The following is a 17,963-nucleotide window of genomic DNA, read 5'->3' on the forward strand; positions in this document are numbered from 1 at the left end:
ATTACTTTTTATTTTCATTACTAATTATTTTTTTCCAATATCATTTTTTTAGGGAACTCTTTTGATAACATTTTATATTTGCATTGTATATGTACTTCTCTTTTATGAATGATTTTCTTTTATATTGTTGTATTTCTCTTTTATATTTTCTTATTTTTGTGAAGCGCTTTGAGATGTAGCTTTCAAAGACGCTAAAGAAAATAAAGTTTATTATTATTATTATAACAGTGATCATGATACTGTGATGCTGTTTTAATCAATATTTACTCATATGTGTATTAATACAGGAAAACCTGTAGTGGAGGTGAAGCCAGATCAGCGTGTGTTCAGAGGAGAGAGAGTCACTCTCACCTGTGTCATACAGGGAAGAGGAGACATTCAGTGGACATACAGCTGGATTAGAGATGGAGAGACTGTCTATCCATATACAACAACAGCAGAGTTCAGTTTCACAGCTGATGTGTATTACAGTGGTAAATACAGTTGTAGAGGAGAGAGATCAGGCTCACACACAGAGTTCAGTAATGCTGTTACACTGACTGTATCAGGTGAGTCTTCATATTCACATCTGTTTAATTATCATTTAATATCCATATTTCAACACTTATGATATTCTGTATCCGCCACATCTGTTCTTATAAGCAATTCACTTTTAGTCATGATTGTCGGTAACACTTTAGAATACGGTTCCTTCGTTAATGAATAACTACACAGGAACAAATGAGTAACACAATATTAACAATCTAGTAACTACTATTAACTAACAAGAAATTCTGATTAACGAATTAGTAAGTAATAGCGCACAGATGAAAGTGGTAGTTCACTATTAACTAATCAATAACTAATGCAGGACAAATGACTAGCACTACATTAACATTAATAACTGCTACTGTAAACGAATACACAAGGTTTATCAATATGTAATAGCAGACTTATGATTTGGGAAATAATTAGCCTATGCTCTCTCCTAGAGAACTATTTATCAACTGAATAACTTTAAAGAAATGGCTTTTTAAATGCAGTTGTCGGGACCTTACTTGTCCTGTAGTGATTCAATGCCAGTCCAGAGGAATGCCAGAAAATTGGCCAGAGTCACGGTGACGGCTGGAACATATTGAGTTATCAGCCATCCAAATACTATCCTCCTGGGACCCAAGAATAGACTTTTGTCCACTGTAGACATTATATTTTAGTGAATTTCTCTGACATCATACATGTCACATGACACAACCTGGGTGTCCTGTAAAGAGCACATTCAGGACTTTTCAGAGATACCAAATGTTTGGAGGTTTCACCATGAAAACAACTTCTCCTTGGTCTTTAAAAATGTCTGACATTAATTTAGTGATCATATGTAGCATTCTTATGGAAATATGATAATATAGTGTAATTATAATATAAATTGGACTACTTTTCAAATTGTATTTCATAAAACAACATCTCAGGAAAATGTTAAGGGGTTTAAAAAAAAACAAAAAACTTTCTGTTACAGAACAGGGCATTGATTTCAAACGTGTCCACTGTAGAGGACATCAGGACTAAAACCATGTTTATCAGGCATTCTGGGAGACACAACAAGTGAATATGGAAATAAATTATACATCAATATTCCTATGAAATGTTAGATATTATTATTAAAATGTTGCCAATTATTACTCCAATTATTACCCTTTATTCTTTCATTAAATGTTGCTCCCAGAACACATTAATGTGCCAATTAGATACAGTGTATAGATACATTGCATTGAATGGGAATATTAACTTATGGCCATTTTACCCACATATTGCAAAAAGTAAAATGGTGTATCAATTCATTCCATTATTTCTTTCATAACATAGTCGAGAATAATCTTTATACAAATTTTGGTTGAAAAAATCCTGAAACCCCAAAATGTATTGGTGATTGAAAAAAAAATCCCATTGTTTTTGCCTATACATATAATTTCATGTCATTTTATTTTTAAACAACTTAGTCCTGGCGTCCACTACAGAGGACATAGCATAACGTATGAATAAAATATTATTTTATATATATGTTTTTTTTACCATTTGTTTATTGTGCTCTAAACAGTGTGATGACATGGAAAAAAACTAAATTCAAAAAACTTTTTTTTTCTGGGTCTCAGGAGGATATACAGTGATTTTATTATTTAACCTACCTCGCAAAAAAATATGTTTTCATTTATGTCTCCTAGCTCATATACGTGTGTGCAAATATCTTGAGAAGGATTAGATTCTACACTTTAGGATTGGATTTTCATGTAAGAATCATGGTAACTAGTAATGACTCAAGTGTTACTACATACTTCTATGGTAATTACTATCTAAAACTTCACCAAAAACCTCAAAAGCTTAAAGGCACACTGTGGAATTTTTGGCCACTAGGGTGCGCTCGACCTGTAATTTTCACGTCTAGTGCCCCTAGAGGCCACAAGCGCTGCAGCATTGTCGCGAAAGTCAACAAACAGTTAAGGTGATGATACACAGGGCAACTTTTAGGGCAATGTTGCTGGGCAATGTTGCCGTCAACGGGCAACCAGATGAGAGACAGGGACCACGACCGATCTAAATTATCCAGATAGAAATTTATGGCCCATTTTCAACGAGAAAGTGCCCAAGCAACAATCGCTCGGCAAGATTGCCCAGCAACATTGCTCAAAAAGTTGCCCTGTGTATCATCACCTTTAGTCTCAGCCTCAGACGTCACGCCCACGGAACGCCCAGCCGTCAGTCTGTGTAATGTATTGTGCTGCCGCTAGAGCGCGCTGTTACGTTGGCTGGGTGAGTTCCCTTTTGTGTAAAACACCAGCAACAGAGAGTTCTGTGTTCTTCAGTAAAAACAGTTATCGTGCAGTCACACTCGCTGTCTTTATTGTCTCCAGTATCTTACATGGTGTCAGAAGTGTAGCATGGCTACCCCACAGTTTGAGCACCCGAAGATTGACTGGGAGGCTGCGGATTTATATCAGGAATTTGATCGTTTTCGGAGCCACGTTACGTTCGTTTTTGATGGACCACTATCCGAACTAACTGCAAAGCAGCAAGCCGGCTGGCTGGGTACGTGGATAGGCGGACAAGGCAGAGAAATTTACAAAACGCTCACCTGGGCTGAAGGTGAGAAAGAGGATCCCGAAAAAGTGCTAGAAAAGTTTGAGAAGTATATTAGACCAAGGAAGAACAAGAGGATAGCACGCCATCGTTTCAAGCAGAGGAAACAAGACGTAAGTGAGAGCTTCGACCATTTCGTTAAAGATTTACGGCTACTGTTAATGGATTGCGCATATGCCGACCCTGACGACATGTTGATTGACGCGATTATCGCGGGCGTGCGTGAAAAACGAGTGCAAGAAAGACTTCTAGACAAAGGAGAGGAATTAACGCTAGCCAAAGCCATTGAAATCCCTCAGCAATATGAGATGTCTCAGAAACAATTGAAAATAGTCCGAGATGATGTTACATGCTCTCAGGTGTCCACTGTAGCAGAAAGTTTTCAACCTAAGCCTTCTGGCCAAAGCAGGAAAATTCGCTATTCAGATCGCAAGTTCACTCAGTCAAAGCCCTCAGCTTTCTGTGCTAGCTGCGGTAAACATCCTGATCACAAATGGAACGACGGCAAGTGCCCAGCCAAGGGCTCAACGTGCTCTTACTGCCACAGACCCAACCACTGGATGGCAGTGTGCCGTAAACGTGCTGTCCACACACTGAATGTAGAGGCGCTGGAGGAGACTGATGATGAAATACTGAACATTAGCCTAACAGACGTTGTGCTTCCGGCAGCTGCATTAACTGTGGACAAATGGACTGTGCATTTGATGATACTTTCACAGAGAGTCCAGTTCAAAATAGATACTGGTGCCAAGTGTAACACTTTGACTCTTGACAGCTACCAGCAACTCGTGCACACTGGTGAATTGAAGCGTTCTAACAAGCTGTTGCGCTCCTACTCGAATCATAAGCTCAAACCAGTCGCTGCCGTAGATTTATCAGTGCACTACAAACAGTGTGCCACTGATGCAGAGTTTGAAATTGTGGATATTGCACAGGAAAGTGTGCTCAGCGGAGCCACGGCTGAAGCTTTAGGTTTGATAGCAAGGTTGAACTCCATACAAAATGCTGCTGAAGCTGAGGCTGACTCGCCTGTGGAGGGCATTCTCGAACAAGACGTTGTTCCTCAAGGCCTTCGTGACTTTCCTGAGCTAATACGCACCACAGGGACTCTACCAGGGAGGTACACAATCAAAATAGAGCCCAATGCTAAAGGTGTTGTCCACCCCGTGCGCAGACAGCCAGCTGCACTCAAGGGACAGATTGTCCAGAAACTGCATGAAATGGAGGAAAATGGCTATATAAAAAAAGTAGAGCAGCCCACTGAGTGGGTCAGTTCAATGGTGGCGGTCTCTCGGGGAGACAAGCTAAGAATTTGCATAGACCCCAGCGATTTAAATAAGGTAATCAAAAGAGAACATTACCCCATGCGCACCGTTGAAGAAGTCGTGTCATCTATGCCTGGAGCACGAATATTCTCAGTCCTCGATGCCAAGTCGGGATTCCTCCAGATCGAGTTAGATGAAGAATCATCATTCCTTACAACCTTCAACACACCCATTGGTAGGTTTAGGTGGTTGAGGCTACCGTTTGGAATAAAATGTGCCCCCGAGATCTATCAGCGGATCATGGATGGCATGCTAGAGGGCATTATGGGAGCAGTGGCCATTATGGATGACATCTTGATTGCGGCCCCCACTGTGAAGATGCACGATGAAATCCTACACAAAGTCATCGAGAGAGCAACAAGCTACAACCTAAAGCTTAATTTCAATAAGTGTCACATTCGGCAGAGCCAAGTTCCATATATTGGCCATTTACTGACTGCAGACGGTCTGAAGCCTGACCCAGCCAAGGTCCAAGCAGTCAGGGGCATGCCGGAACCCGTTGACAAGGAAGGAGTTCGCCGTTTTTTGGGGTTTGTGACTTATCTGTCAAAATTCATACCAAATCTCAGCGAGGAAGATGCGCCGCTGCGGCAGCTCCTGAAAAGCAATGTGGAGTTTGCGTGGCAACCGGCTCAGAAAATAGCTTTTGCAAGGCTCAAAGAACTGTGTTCACACCCCCCTGTACTGAAGTACTACGACCCATCAGAGCCAGTTGAAATTTTCTGTGATGCAAGCAGTAGTGGATTAGGTGCTGTGCTTTTGCAGGATAATCACCCTGTTGCATTCTCCTCCAGGTCTCTGACCGACGCTGAGACCCGCTATGCACAGATAGAAAAGGAGATGCTTTCTATCGTCCATGCATGCACAAAATTTCATCACTATATCTTTGGAAAGTCAGTCACTGTGTATAATGACCACAAACCACTGGAGGACATTTTTAAGAAATCACTGCTTTCCACACCCATGCGCATACAGAGAATGCGCCTGCGCATCCAATGGTATGATTTGACTGTCCGGTACAGGAAAGGAAAGGATATGGAGCTGCCTGACACACTATCCAGGGCGCAACTGTCACACAATACTCCAGAATTGGAACATATGGAGTGTGTATCCATGTTGAACTATGTGGCTGTAAGCGAAGAGAAGTATGCTGAGCTACAGGAATGCACAAAAAAAGAACTGAGCTCCTTACAACACATCATCCAGCAAGGCTGGCCGGAGCACAGGAGAGATGCCCCAACTACTGTTCAGCCATATTGGGACTCAAAAAGTCAACTGACCATATGTGATGGAATAGTGTACAAAGGGCTACGTATAGTTATACCGCCCACTATGAGACAGCACATGTTAAAACTCATACACCAGTCTCATTTAGGGATTGTGAAAAGCAAGCAGAGAGCACGTGAAGTGCTCTACTGGCCGGGCATGAGTGCAGAGATAGAGGAGGTAGTGAAGAGTTGCAGCAAATGTGCCGAGTTCCAAAACAAACTACCAAGATTGCCTCTAAAGCCAACTGAAACCCCAGAACTGCCGTTTGAGCTAGTGGCCTCAGATATCTTTGAATTTGATGGCAAGCACTTCATTCTTCTCGTGGATTACTTTTCAAAATACATTGAAGTGGACGAGCTTAAAGATCAGCGAAGCCGTACTGCCATTGAAATACTGAAATCACAGTTCAGTCGTCATGGGATTCCTACTGTCCTACGAACAGACAATGGGCCCCAGTATGCGTCAGAGGAGTTCAGAGACTTTTGTGAGAGCTATGGCATATCACATCTCACATCATCACCTCACACACCTCACTCAAATGGAGAGGCCGAGCGTGCAGTACAAACAGTGAAAAGACTTTGGAACAAAGCTCCAGACAGACATTTGGCATTGCTGGACTACAGAACAACCCCGCTAGAGACAGTAGAGTTGTCCCCAGCGCAGCTGCTCATGGGCAGAAGACCCAGAAACAAACTCCCTGCAGCTCAACAACTGCTTGCCCCAAAGGCCTACAACTCTTTGAAAGTCAGACACCTGCTCAATAGGTCCAAAGCTTCCCAGAAGTACTACTACGACAAAGGCAGGACGATGCATACTCGCCCTGCGCTGGTGCCAGGTGAAGAAGTCAGAATGCAGCCCTACCCCGGCCACTCCAAGTGGTCTCCAGCTGTTGTCGTCCAGCAACATAGCAGCACACCCAGGTCTTACATCGTAAACTCTGGTGGCACGGAGTTCCGCCGGAACTCTCAGCACCTTCGCAAAAGCACTGCAAGAGCGAATCAGTCCCGTCACCTCATGCAAGATGAGCCTTGGGAGGAGTTTCCCGATGTCCTTCCAGAAGAAGACGAATTGATTCCTCCCCTAGTTGGGACAACAGCATCACCTGCCAAGGAACCCCTGAATGTGGGTCAACCACAGCCCGCTCGGCCCTACACCACTAAGCATGGCAGAGTGGTTAAACCCCCTGAAAGACTGAATTTGTAGTTGCTACCTGTCAGGAGTCAGATGAGTCCAGTAGTGAAGCAATCCAGTTGGCCTACTGTTTGTTGATAGATTTCAATTGTTGGTAATGATCTCAAGTTGCTCCTGAATAGCTAAAGAAATATGTCAAGTGTGGTGCCCTTGTATAATGTCATTAATAAGTTGGAAGGTACCTTGAGGATTGCTTATTTTTGCCTTTAAATTTGCTTGAGAAACCTTCAGTTATTTAGTCTGCTATCTATGGGATCCCCATAAATAAGCTGAAGAAGGGGAGATGTAATGTATTGTGCTGCCGCTAGAGCGCGCTGTTACGTTGGCTGGGTGAGTTCCCTTTTGTGTAAAACACCAGCAACAGAGAGTTCTGTGTTCTTCAGTAAAAACAGTTATCGTGCAGTCACACTCGCTGTCTTTATTGTCTCCAGTATCTTACAGTCTGAAGGTCTGGCTACGCGAGACTAACAAACAGTCAACCTCCCGTGTCTTTATGTGTGTGCAGACGGCATTTGATTTGTATGTTGGAGAAAGTTAATCGATTCACTACTGACCAAAATAATAATATAAATATAAGATTAATAATATAAATCCTATAAAGAAAACAAATTGAATTAAAGTATGCTAGCATACGCAGAAAACAATGTCTGATCAGGTAAGTCGCATTGACAAGGGTTGCCCAATCCTGCTCCTGCCGATCGTCTGTCCTGCACAGTTCATCTCCAACCCTAATCAAACACACCTGAAGCAAACAATTAACGTCTTCAGGATCTCTTTGCAATGGGTTGGAGATGAAATCGAGTAGTCGGGAAATCGTGTAACAAAACTGATATAACTCACTACATATTTCCGTTATTTGTAGTCTTCAGTTTGTTTTTCCTTTTACACAAATACAAACATATATGAGCTGAAAGGAAAAAAAACATTTACATTTACATTTGTATACGGCAGTATGTTGTGACTATCAGTTTTGTTACACGAATTCGCAGTAAATATTACATTATATATACACTTTTATGCCGATGTTTATTTTAAACTCTCCCTTTCTCTTTTTTTGGTCTCCTCTGACAAAATCTTTGCTTTCTTCGCTTTCTTCCGAGTAGCTGTTGATTCAGCCATGACGACAACATACAGACGCCGGCAATCAAACGCGAGTTGAGCTCTCACGTTAGAATTTGAGGAAGTTGGGGTGGTGGGGGAAGTGACGTATGCCGTAAAGCGGTCGAATTTTGTAGTTCTTTTTGTGCTCGGGTTCCTACCCGAACCCCGAAGTTACATAGTGCTAGGAAAAGCGATACAGACACCTTCAGGCTTCGGCAGACGTGTCATTCAACCTATTGTAAGTCGATGTACCATCTCAATGGGTTTTGGTAATATATTATAAAGGTTGAAAAGTTCCACAGTGTGCCTTTAAAAGAATTAGTAATTCCTTGTAGAAGTATGTAGTTGTAGTGACTGTGACATACATAATTCACCTTTGGGTTAAATGTAGTTCTATACATTGTTGGTGATAAATGCAGTACTTTGTTCTTAGCGTTTTTTTCCTCATAACTGTTCAGGGATCGTGGTCCCTTTAAATGTTCTGTATGGGTGATGACGTAGGACGCTTGTCAGCGCCATTGGTTGGCTGTTAGTTTTGTCATACGAAATAAACGACACACGTATTTGTGTGCTCAAAGTGAGAAGTTGTCTCTTGCTAGTTACTGCAATTTCCACACTGGTGACCCCGACATTAGTCTGCTGGACGTATCCAGAGACACGACACGACCATGACCGCGAACGCTGTCACCCTCAAACTCCCCGAATTCTGGGAATCGTCGGCATCTGCATGGTTCGCACAGACTGAAGCGCAGTTCGCGCTGCGTGAGATCACCGCGGATACAACAAAATACTACTACGTAGTGTCGGCTCTCGGTAATTCAACGGCATCCAGAGTGGTGAGCCTTCTAACAAATCCTCCGGAAAACGAGAAATATGCAGCACTCAAAGCCCACCTGTTGAAAACGTTCGGACTGTCGGACGCTGAGAGAGCCGGCAGGCTTTTCTCCCTTCAAGGACTGGGTGACAGCAAACCGTCTGAGCTCATGGACCGCATGCTGGATCTTTTGGGAGAGCACAGACCCGATTTTCTGTTCATCCAGCTTTTCCTGCGTCAGCTGCCTTCACAAGTGAGAGCTGCATTAGCCAACACCACAATCACTGACTGTCGGAGACTGGCTGAGGAAGCTGATAAATTTTTCCTGGCGAGTCACGGACATTGTGCGGACGCGCTTTTTCCCGCGCACATCGCTTCGGTGACACGTGACGACTCCACCTTCGTCGCGGCAACCACTTCTCGGCGGCAGTTGTCTTCTGGCCCCCAACAACTTCCAGGCTTATGTTTCTACCATGCTAAGTTTGGAACCAAGGCTAACAAATGTCGCTCACCATGCAGTTTCGGCGGGTCGGGAAACGCCGGGGCCGGCGCTCAGTAGTGGCCATGAGCGTCGGCCGCGTAGGCAGGCTGCTTTTCATCCACGACAGCATCTCTGGACGGCGTTTTCTGTGCGACACAGGAGCACAGAGGAGCGTCCTGCCTGCATCCCGTTTGGACATGGTGACCGACAGCCACGGCCCTCCTATGGAAGCTGCAAATGGTAGCCCCATCCGCACATATGGAACGAGGTACATCGAACTGTGTTTAGGAGGACAGCACTTCGGCTGGAACTTTGTTACCGCAAAGGTTGCCGTTCCCCTCCTCGGCGCTGATTTTTTGTGTGCACATGGACTGTTGGTGGATGTAAAGAATCGCCGTCTGATTGACGCTGTCACGTTTTGCTCTTATACATGCACGCTCAGCGGGACTGACTCCATACGGCTGTCTAGCATGCTTTCAGCTTCTGATGATTTCCACCGTCTGCTTGCCAGTTTCCCAGCCCTCACTCAGCCCACTTTCTCTGCATCAGCCGTGAAGCATGGTGTGGAGCACCATCTCGCCACCACTGGTCCACCCGTCTACGCCCGCGCTCGGCGCCTCGACCCAACCAAGCTTGCCGTTGCAAAGGCTGAGTTTGCGAACATGGAACGCCTGGGAATAGTTCGCCGATCCGACAGCCCATGGGCATCGCCCCTCCACATCGTCCCCAAACCTGGTGGCGGCTGGCGCCCGTGTGGCGACTACCGGCGGCTTAATGAGGCAACGGCGCCTGACCGATACCCAGTCCCGAACATACAGGATTTTTCAGCACACCTGTCTGGCAAGGTGATTTTTTCCAAGGTCGACCTCGTTCGTGGATATCATCAGGTGCCGGTACATCCACTGGACATCCCCAAAACGGCAGTGATCACCAGCTCGGCCTCTCCACCATTGACTTCCTTGGACACAGAGTCACTAAGGACGGGGCGGTCCCTCTCCCATCAAAGGTGGAGGCAGTCACACAGTTCCCACGCCCGCTCACTGTCAAATCCCTGCAGGAGTTCCTCGGCATGGTGAATTTTTACCACCGCTTCATTCCTCGAGCTGCTCTGCTCATGCGGCCTTTGCACGAGGCCTTGAAAGGTAAACCACAGCACGTTGTGGACTGGACTGAGAGTAGAGACAGGGCTTTTGCCGCCACTAAGGCAGCCCTAGCGAACGCCACCATGTTGGCACATCCTTCTCCAACAGCCCCCATCGCCATCACCTCGGATGCCTCAGACTATGCTGTCGGTGCTGTCTACGAGCAGTGGGTAGGCGGTGCCTGGCAGCCGCTGGCTTTCTTTAGCCGTCAGCTGCGCCCCTGTGAGCGGAAGTACAGCACTTTCGACCGGGAGCTGCTGGGTCTCTACCTCGCCATCCGACATTTCCGTTCCCTGCTGGAAGGCCGACACTTCACTGCGTTTGTGGATCACAAGCCGTTGACTTTTGCCATGGCCAAGGTGGCTGAACCGTGGTCCGCCCGCCAGCAACGTCATCTGTCCTACATTTCAGAGTTCACCACGGACTTGCAGCACGTTGCTGGTAAGACCAACCACGTGGCTGACTGCTTATCACGGGCTGTGGTGGGGGCAGTCCACCTGGGCTTAGATTACAACCGCATGGCGGCCGCTCAGGCCACAGACCCGGACGTGCAACTCCTGAGGACCTCGACTACAGGTCTGCAGATCGAGGATGTAGTTTTTGGCGATGCCGGCACCACGCTCCTGTGTGACATCTCCACAGGTAGTCGTCGGCCAGTCGTTCCCTCGGGATGGAGACGACAAGTTTTTGACGCCATCCATGGTCTCTCCCACCCAGGTTCGAAAGCGTCACAGAGACTGGTTGCAGCTAAGTTTGTTTGGCACGGCCTCAAGAAGGACGTTAGGGATTGGGTTAACATCTGTGTTGAGTGCCAACGGGCCAAAGTCCACCGCCACACTAAAGCCCCGTTAGGTTTGTTCCCGGTTCCGGAGAGACGTTTTGACCATGTAAACGTGGACCTGGTCGGTCCTCTGCCCTCCTCTCACGGTTTCACATATCTGTTCACCATGGTTGACTGGACCACCCGCTGGCCCGAGGTTGTGCCTTTGACGTCAATGGCATCTGTCGAGATGACACGGGCATTTATTAGCACCTGGGTTGCCCGTTTCGGCACTCCTTCGGACATTTCCTCTGACCGAGGCGCGCAGTTCACGTCTGAGCTGTGGGACGCTGTCGCACAGAGCCTCGGAGTGAAACTCCACCGCACGACCGCATATCACCCGCAGGCTAACGGACTCTGTGAACGTTTTCATAGGTCAATGAAGGCTGCCCTGCGTGCCAGCCTCAAAGACAGCAACTGGGTCGACAAGCTCCCATGGGTGTTGCTGGGCATCAGGACTGCGCCAAAGGAGGACCTTCAGTCCTCATCCGCGGAGCTTGTTTATGGACAGCCACTGCGGGTACCGGGGGAGTTTGTCCCTAGTGCCACGGTTCCCTGGTCTGCTACTTTCCAGCGGTCTACTCTACTGGACAATGCAAGGCTTTTCGCACCTGTCCCTACTTCACGTCACGGCCTCCCTCAGTCACACATCCCCGCTGGACTTCAGACGGCTGACTACGTTTTCATTCGCCACGATGCTCACAGGGGACCGCTACGTCCGCCCTATGAGGGCCCATTCCGGGTCCTGGAGACGGGGGACAAACATTTTGTGGTGGACAGAGGCGGCAAACCGGAGCGACTTTCTATCGACCGCCTCAAACCGGCTCATTTGGACGTAGCCAGGCCCATCAACCTGGCCCAGCCCCCACGCCGCGGACGGCCTCCTGCTCTGCCTCCACCCCTTGCTCCTAAACCTCCTACACTCCATGCCCCACACCCGGGTCTTGACGGGACACCGGCTGCAGTGAGGTTTCCTCAACCTCCAGTACAGCGCAGCCGTTGTGGTCGGTTGATACGCCCACCTCCCCGTTGACAGTTTGGTTCTTCGGATACAGTGAATTCTGGGGGGACGTGTGTAGTGACTGTGACATACATAATTCACCTTTGGGTTAAATGTAGTTCTATACATTGTTGGTGATAAATGCAGTACTTTGTTCTTAGCGTTTTTTTCCTCATAACTGTTCAGGGATCGTGGTCCCTTTAAATGTTCTGTATGGGTGATGACGTAGGACGCTTGTCAGCGCCATTGGTTGGCTGTTAGTTTTGTCATACGAAATAAACGACACACGTATTTGTGTGCTCAAAGTGAGAAGTTGTCTCTTGCTAGTTACTGCAATTTCCACATAGTAACACTTGAGTAATTACTAGTTAGTTACCATGATCTTCACTTTAGAATACGGATCCAAATAATTAGTAATTCCTTGTAGAAGTATGTAGTAACACTTGAGTAATTACTAGTTAGTTATCATGATTCTTACAGTGGTTCTCTGGGAAGCATTAAAAAAAAGTAGTTATTGATTAGTTAATAGTGAACTACCACTTTCATCTGTGCGCTATTACTTACTAATTTGTTAATCAGAATTCCTTTTTAGTTAATAGTAGTTACTAGATTGTTAATATTGTGTTACTCATTTGTTCCTGTGTAGTTATTCATTAACAAAGGATCCGTATTCTAAAGTGTTACCTGATTGTCTTCAGATACAGTGCATGTCTTGTGTGTTGCAAATTTTTATCAGGATATTTTTTCAAACATCATGTAAATTGTGACTTTCCAGTGTTATAGACGTCTCCATCTTTGACATTTACTTTAGTCACTGTCACTATGGTTACAGGAGATATTTACTAATAGAAAATATGAGTTTTGTGCTGAAGTCAGAGAGAATGAATGACGTGACCATGTATCCTTCATGTATCTTCTGAACACAGGATTATTCTTGACGTCCCGCTGCCGTTTCACAGTAGAAGTGATTGTTACGGTGTTATTCATTTTGTCATGTTTCTGGTTTGTGGTTTCTCTGTCTTTGGTCTTTTATTCAGTTTGTGCCTTGTTAATTGCAGTCTGTTATCCTAGTCATGTCATTATTAGGTCCCTTGTTTCAGGTGTGTTGTCTTGTTAGGTTGTATGGTCCCGCTCGTTGTTCTGATTTGCCCCATCTGTGTCTTGTTCCCTGATCCCCTCTGGGTATTTATATCCTGTCTTCTCTTTTGTTCATGGTCAGTTATTGAATGTATGTGATTGCCTGTATGTGTACACTCCTCGAGTTTCTCTGAGATCTAAGTTACCCTAGTCTGTGATAATTAAAGTCTACTGCTGCATCTAGATCCGACTTCCGCCTTTGCTTCCACGCAAATCGTAACAGTGATAGAGTTTCACTCCGGTGATATTTACATATTACTGAGATCAGGAGGAATCGTCTCTATGATAATTAAGATCTTTTAGGGAAGAAACATATTCTAATACATATCTTGAAGTGGAAGCCTTTCATTGTTTTCCTCAATTTACTTTTAAAGGGTACATATCATGCTTTTAAATCGTTCCTTTTTACATATAAATCATACATTTTTACATATAAATCAAACACTAACCATTACTGGTTAGCTACCACGACGGGCTGCCGTCGCCCGTCGGTGTATGAATGAGTGAGTGAATGGGTGAATGTGAGGCAAATTGTAAAGCGCTTTGGTGGCCATTGGGTCTGTGAAAGCGCTATATAAATGCAGTCCATTTACCATTTACCATTTACATTTGTAGTCTATATAAAGCGGAACTGCAATGGTTGGGTCTGAATTCATCATTATTATAGCTCCACAGGCCCCTTTTCTGATGTGCGTCTGAGAGCAACTCGTTTTGGTGCGGTCTCTTTAAATACAATTGAGACACTTCATACCCCGCCCCCTCTCCAGGTTGTAGCGGTGACACTCGGTTCCAGTGTTGCCAACTTAGCGACTTTGTCGCTATTTTTAGCGACTTTTCAGACCCCTTTAGCGACATTTTTTTTTTAAAGCGACTAGCGACAAATCTAGCGACTTTTTACACAAACCTTAGTAATCTCCAGATGTTGCCAGTACTGTCCTGCGAGCGCGAGGTCTTGCCTTCTCCCGGCCGTCTCTCTCTCTAACGGCGTCTACCTTGTTCAGTGAATGGCTGAGACGAGCAGCAGCACATTCATGTGTTGAGCGCGCGCCAGTTTTTTTTTTCACGGACTTGTCACTTATCTGCTTCTCTTTTGTTTTATTTTTAAAGAGTTTTGTTTGACCATTTTAATTCCGTTCTTTTCTTGTGCTTATTACTTGTAATACTCACTATCACATAGTTTTCACCCAGTTCCCGAACTCTCTCAATTCAGATAATTTTACACATATAAAATTTTGTCATTTTTTTGTCATTCACTAGATATCATAGCTAGCCTACTTGTTCTACTGTCTGACAAAAAATAATATGAGAACAGCTTTATTGGACATTCATATTATATTATATTAAAATACAGAATGTGAGCATGAATTTAGAGAGAAAACACATTAGGCATGGCAGAACGCAAGTACGACGCGATGACGTCATGAATATGCTAATTAGCGTATGACGTCATCTAGCGACATTTAGCGACTTTTAGGGAGGGAAGGCGTTAGCTACTTTCCTTAGAAAATAGTTGGCAACAGTGCTCGGTTCAACTCCACCCCGTTCGGCCATTTAGTTTGATAGCAGAGATACGATTATCTAGCGGCACAGAAACGTTTTATTCACACGTTATTAACAAAATGTCAACAACGGAAGACTTGTCCAGCCAGCCTTACAATGTTCTAGCCAGAGTCGGAGCCGGAGCGAGATGAAAATGAAGACGACGAACCTGCAGAACAACGTCTTCCTATTAGGGGTGGAACGGTACATGTATTCGTATCGAACCGAAACGGTACGGGCGTCACGGTTCGGTGCACGAATTTACACGGAGAATACACGGTATAAAAATAAATAAAACTCGCGTGCAAATTAATTAATGTAATGCGGAACTACTGTTAGATACGCGGGTTCTTTAGGGACACATAATCTGTATCGGCTTAGCTCTGAACGCGCGTTCACTTCAAACGTTGGCTTTATACGCGCGTCCTATTCGCTTTGGACTAGCGTCGAACTAGACGCGAATTTGACGCTCTATTCACGTTTGGTGTGACCGCATAATGAACAGGCTGCGATGTCAAGATTGCAATGCTGGAGTGTGTGTGTGCGAGAGAGAGAGAGAGCCGCGCGGGCGCGATCGAACTTTGTGTGTGTGTGTGAGTGAGAGCGAGAGAGAGAGGCGCGCGATCGAACAGTGGAAACATAAAAAAACATACTCCGTCATTTTGTACAGATCATTAAACCTGCAAAGTGTTTACTTATATTTGTGTACACTCGCAATAAAACACAACATTGTGCTTTTGTCACACTGTAACCTACAACTAGCCTGACTACGTCAGACTTCCTACTTCCGCTAATTTCATTTCGCTCCTGTACTCAGTCTGAGATAGCAGCCTATCTTTCTGTTTTCCACCGGCCTGAAAACAGCCTGGCCAATCAACGAACAGAGGGCGGGCTGAAAGCCGTGACGTAGTCGGTAAGCGCCGTGTTTAAGATTAGGTCAGGGAAATCGAAAACGACCGCTGATATGGAGACGCGGATGCAATTCGCTCTGTTGTGGAGAATATTCCCGGCATTAGCAAACTGAAGCCCGAACAAGAATTGTGTGTATTAAACATTTTGAATGGAGGTGATGTTGTGGCCCTACTCCCTTTGGGAAAAGTTTAATTTATCAACTATTACCGATCGTCAGCGAGAAACTGGGGAGCCTTTTGACAGGTCAGTGTAGCTTTTCTTTTCCAGGTCTTAAATACCGTAAAACTTCAAATAATAGCCCGGGCTTTTATTTGCCCAAATCGTCGAACTGCACCGGCTTGTACTTGAGATAGACGTCTAACTTATATGAGACAGGCCTTTATAGTTGAGATGTTGTTCATTGAGATGTTGTTCCTAGAGTCTATAATCTCTAAAAATCTCCAAAAGCTCCACGTGAAACCGCGGTCTTCCGACCTCTTACTATCTTGTCGATTGATTTTTATGAATATGCGCGAGGGAGAGAGAGCAAGACAGCGCTCGTGTTGTTTGTAGACGTGGGAGTGCGCGCGCGCGGCCGGGGCTCTCTCTCTCTCTCTCTCTGCTCGTTTGTGCATATTCATTCTATTGTGTCATTGTGTCATTCTATTACATCACTCACAGATCAAAAAAGTCGTTTACAGCCATGTTCACTCGGGTATTTCGCTCGCATCATCAAGTGTTTACAGTGGAAGTTCGATCATAGATTTGAGTTCGATGCATGATGTCTGTGGTTCGATGCGGCTGTGTCGGAGCATAACATACGTCATAAACAAACTTATCTGATTGGCTTACGGGTAACCAATGATTTTAAACTTCAGTACGCGCCCCCTAGCGAGAGAGAAAACACTTCTCTATTATGCTATCCCAGACTCTGTGTACGAAGCAAAGTGAAGTAGCAGAGTCTGGTATTACCAGGCTAACCTACAACTGCCACCCAACCAAAATTACACACAAACACACACACTGTTTTAAAAGCAAAACATATTTATCCAACTCCATTTCAAAACAGTCTGTGGGTCCCATCATCTTTTGGATATTCATCATATTGCATTGGTTTTCATTTCTCGTCCTCGGAGCACTAATCTTACACATTCTACATTGATTAAAAAAGAAAATCGAATGTTTTTAATGGTAGTATTATTTTATACAGAAATCAATTATTTATAATTCAGATGAGAATAATGTTTCATTGTCAATTAATAATGTTAATTAAAATTAAGTAAAACAAATATATTGATCTGAAATATAGCAAAATAATTTTAAATTAATAAAGCACGGCAGTTCATCTACTTTAGACGGTGTAATGAAGCGTGTGGGTTACTACATCCAACAACTGAACATTTTAATTTACCCTCTCGTAAGTTCTGCATCCTTTAGTTTGGACTACAAAATTGCAGCGAGAAATAGTGGATTGCTCGAAGTGGTGGGCCGGAAGTCGATGTCCTTAATTGGCAGTTCCGCTGCAAATTCTGTGACGTAATAGTTCAAAAAACGTCATCGAGAACAGAAAAATCGGAACAGGTTGAAAAATATGACCAACACAGAATATAAAGATATCAACGAAGCACCTGAAGAGAATAATTTAAACTTTTCTGTACTTCTAAACACTCCAAATATACAACAAAATGCATTTAAGGGCTAAAGAAATTGATTTAGCATGATATGTCCCCTTTAAGACAAAAATTGAGCATTGTATAGTTTAGGTAGGCAACGGCAGTCAAGCTTGCATCAGCTGTTTCTGACATGTGTCAATCCAGTTATAACTCATCACAGCGGTTCCTTTAAAACCCCTAATCAATAATTATTCATATCTCTATTGCTTTTCTGCACGTTGCGCCTCCCGCCTCCATCCCCAACTCCACCTGAACCTGTAATCTAATCAATTCTGTTCAAGACTGTCATAGTTCATCTCATTGTATCATCTTTCATGTATTTTGGCTTGTTTACAACACTCATGTAAAGTAATTATGTAGGGGGTTTTACTTGCTGCTCTCCCCGCTTTGTCATGCTGCATGGACAGGCTCGTTTTTCCCCATAACAGATACAACACTAACTGTATGCAATGCATTATTATAATAAATATAC

The 17,963-nt window shown here is 44.5% G+C and overlaps 2 protein-coding genes across 2 annotated transcripts in view; one reads left to right on the top strand and one right to left on the bottom strand.

The window, feature by feature from the left end:
* LOC130083233 (Fc receptor-like protein 5) overlaps positions 1-17,963 on the bottom strand; it is a 514,396-nt gene that overhangs the window by 299,794 nt on the left and 196,639 nt on the right. The window lies entirely within an intron of this gene.
* Positions 248-17,963, top strand: part of LOC130083307 (Fc receptor-like protein 3) — a 52,698-nt gene continuing 34,982 nt past the window's right edge. Inside the window, exon 1 of the mRNA XM_056248327.1 lies at positions 248-548. Within this exon, the coding sequence (XP_056104302.1) occupies positions 272-548 (277 nt within the window). The 5' untranslated portion in view covers positions 248-271. The remainder of the gene's footprint in view (positions 549-17,963) is intronic.

This window comes from Rhinichthys klamathensis, unplaced genomic scaffold, assembly GCF_029890125.1.
Source record: "Rhinichthys klamathensis goyatoka isolate OS25496 unplaced genomic scaffold, OSU_Roscu_1.1 h1tg000054l_1, whole genome shotgun sequence".
NCBI lineage: Eukaryota > Metazoa > Chordata > Actinopteri > Cypriniformes > Leuciscidae > Rhinichthys > Rhinichthys klamathensis.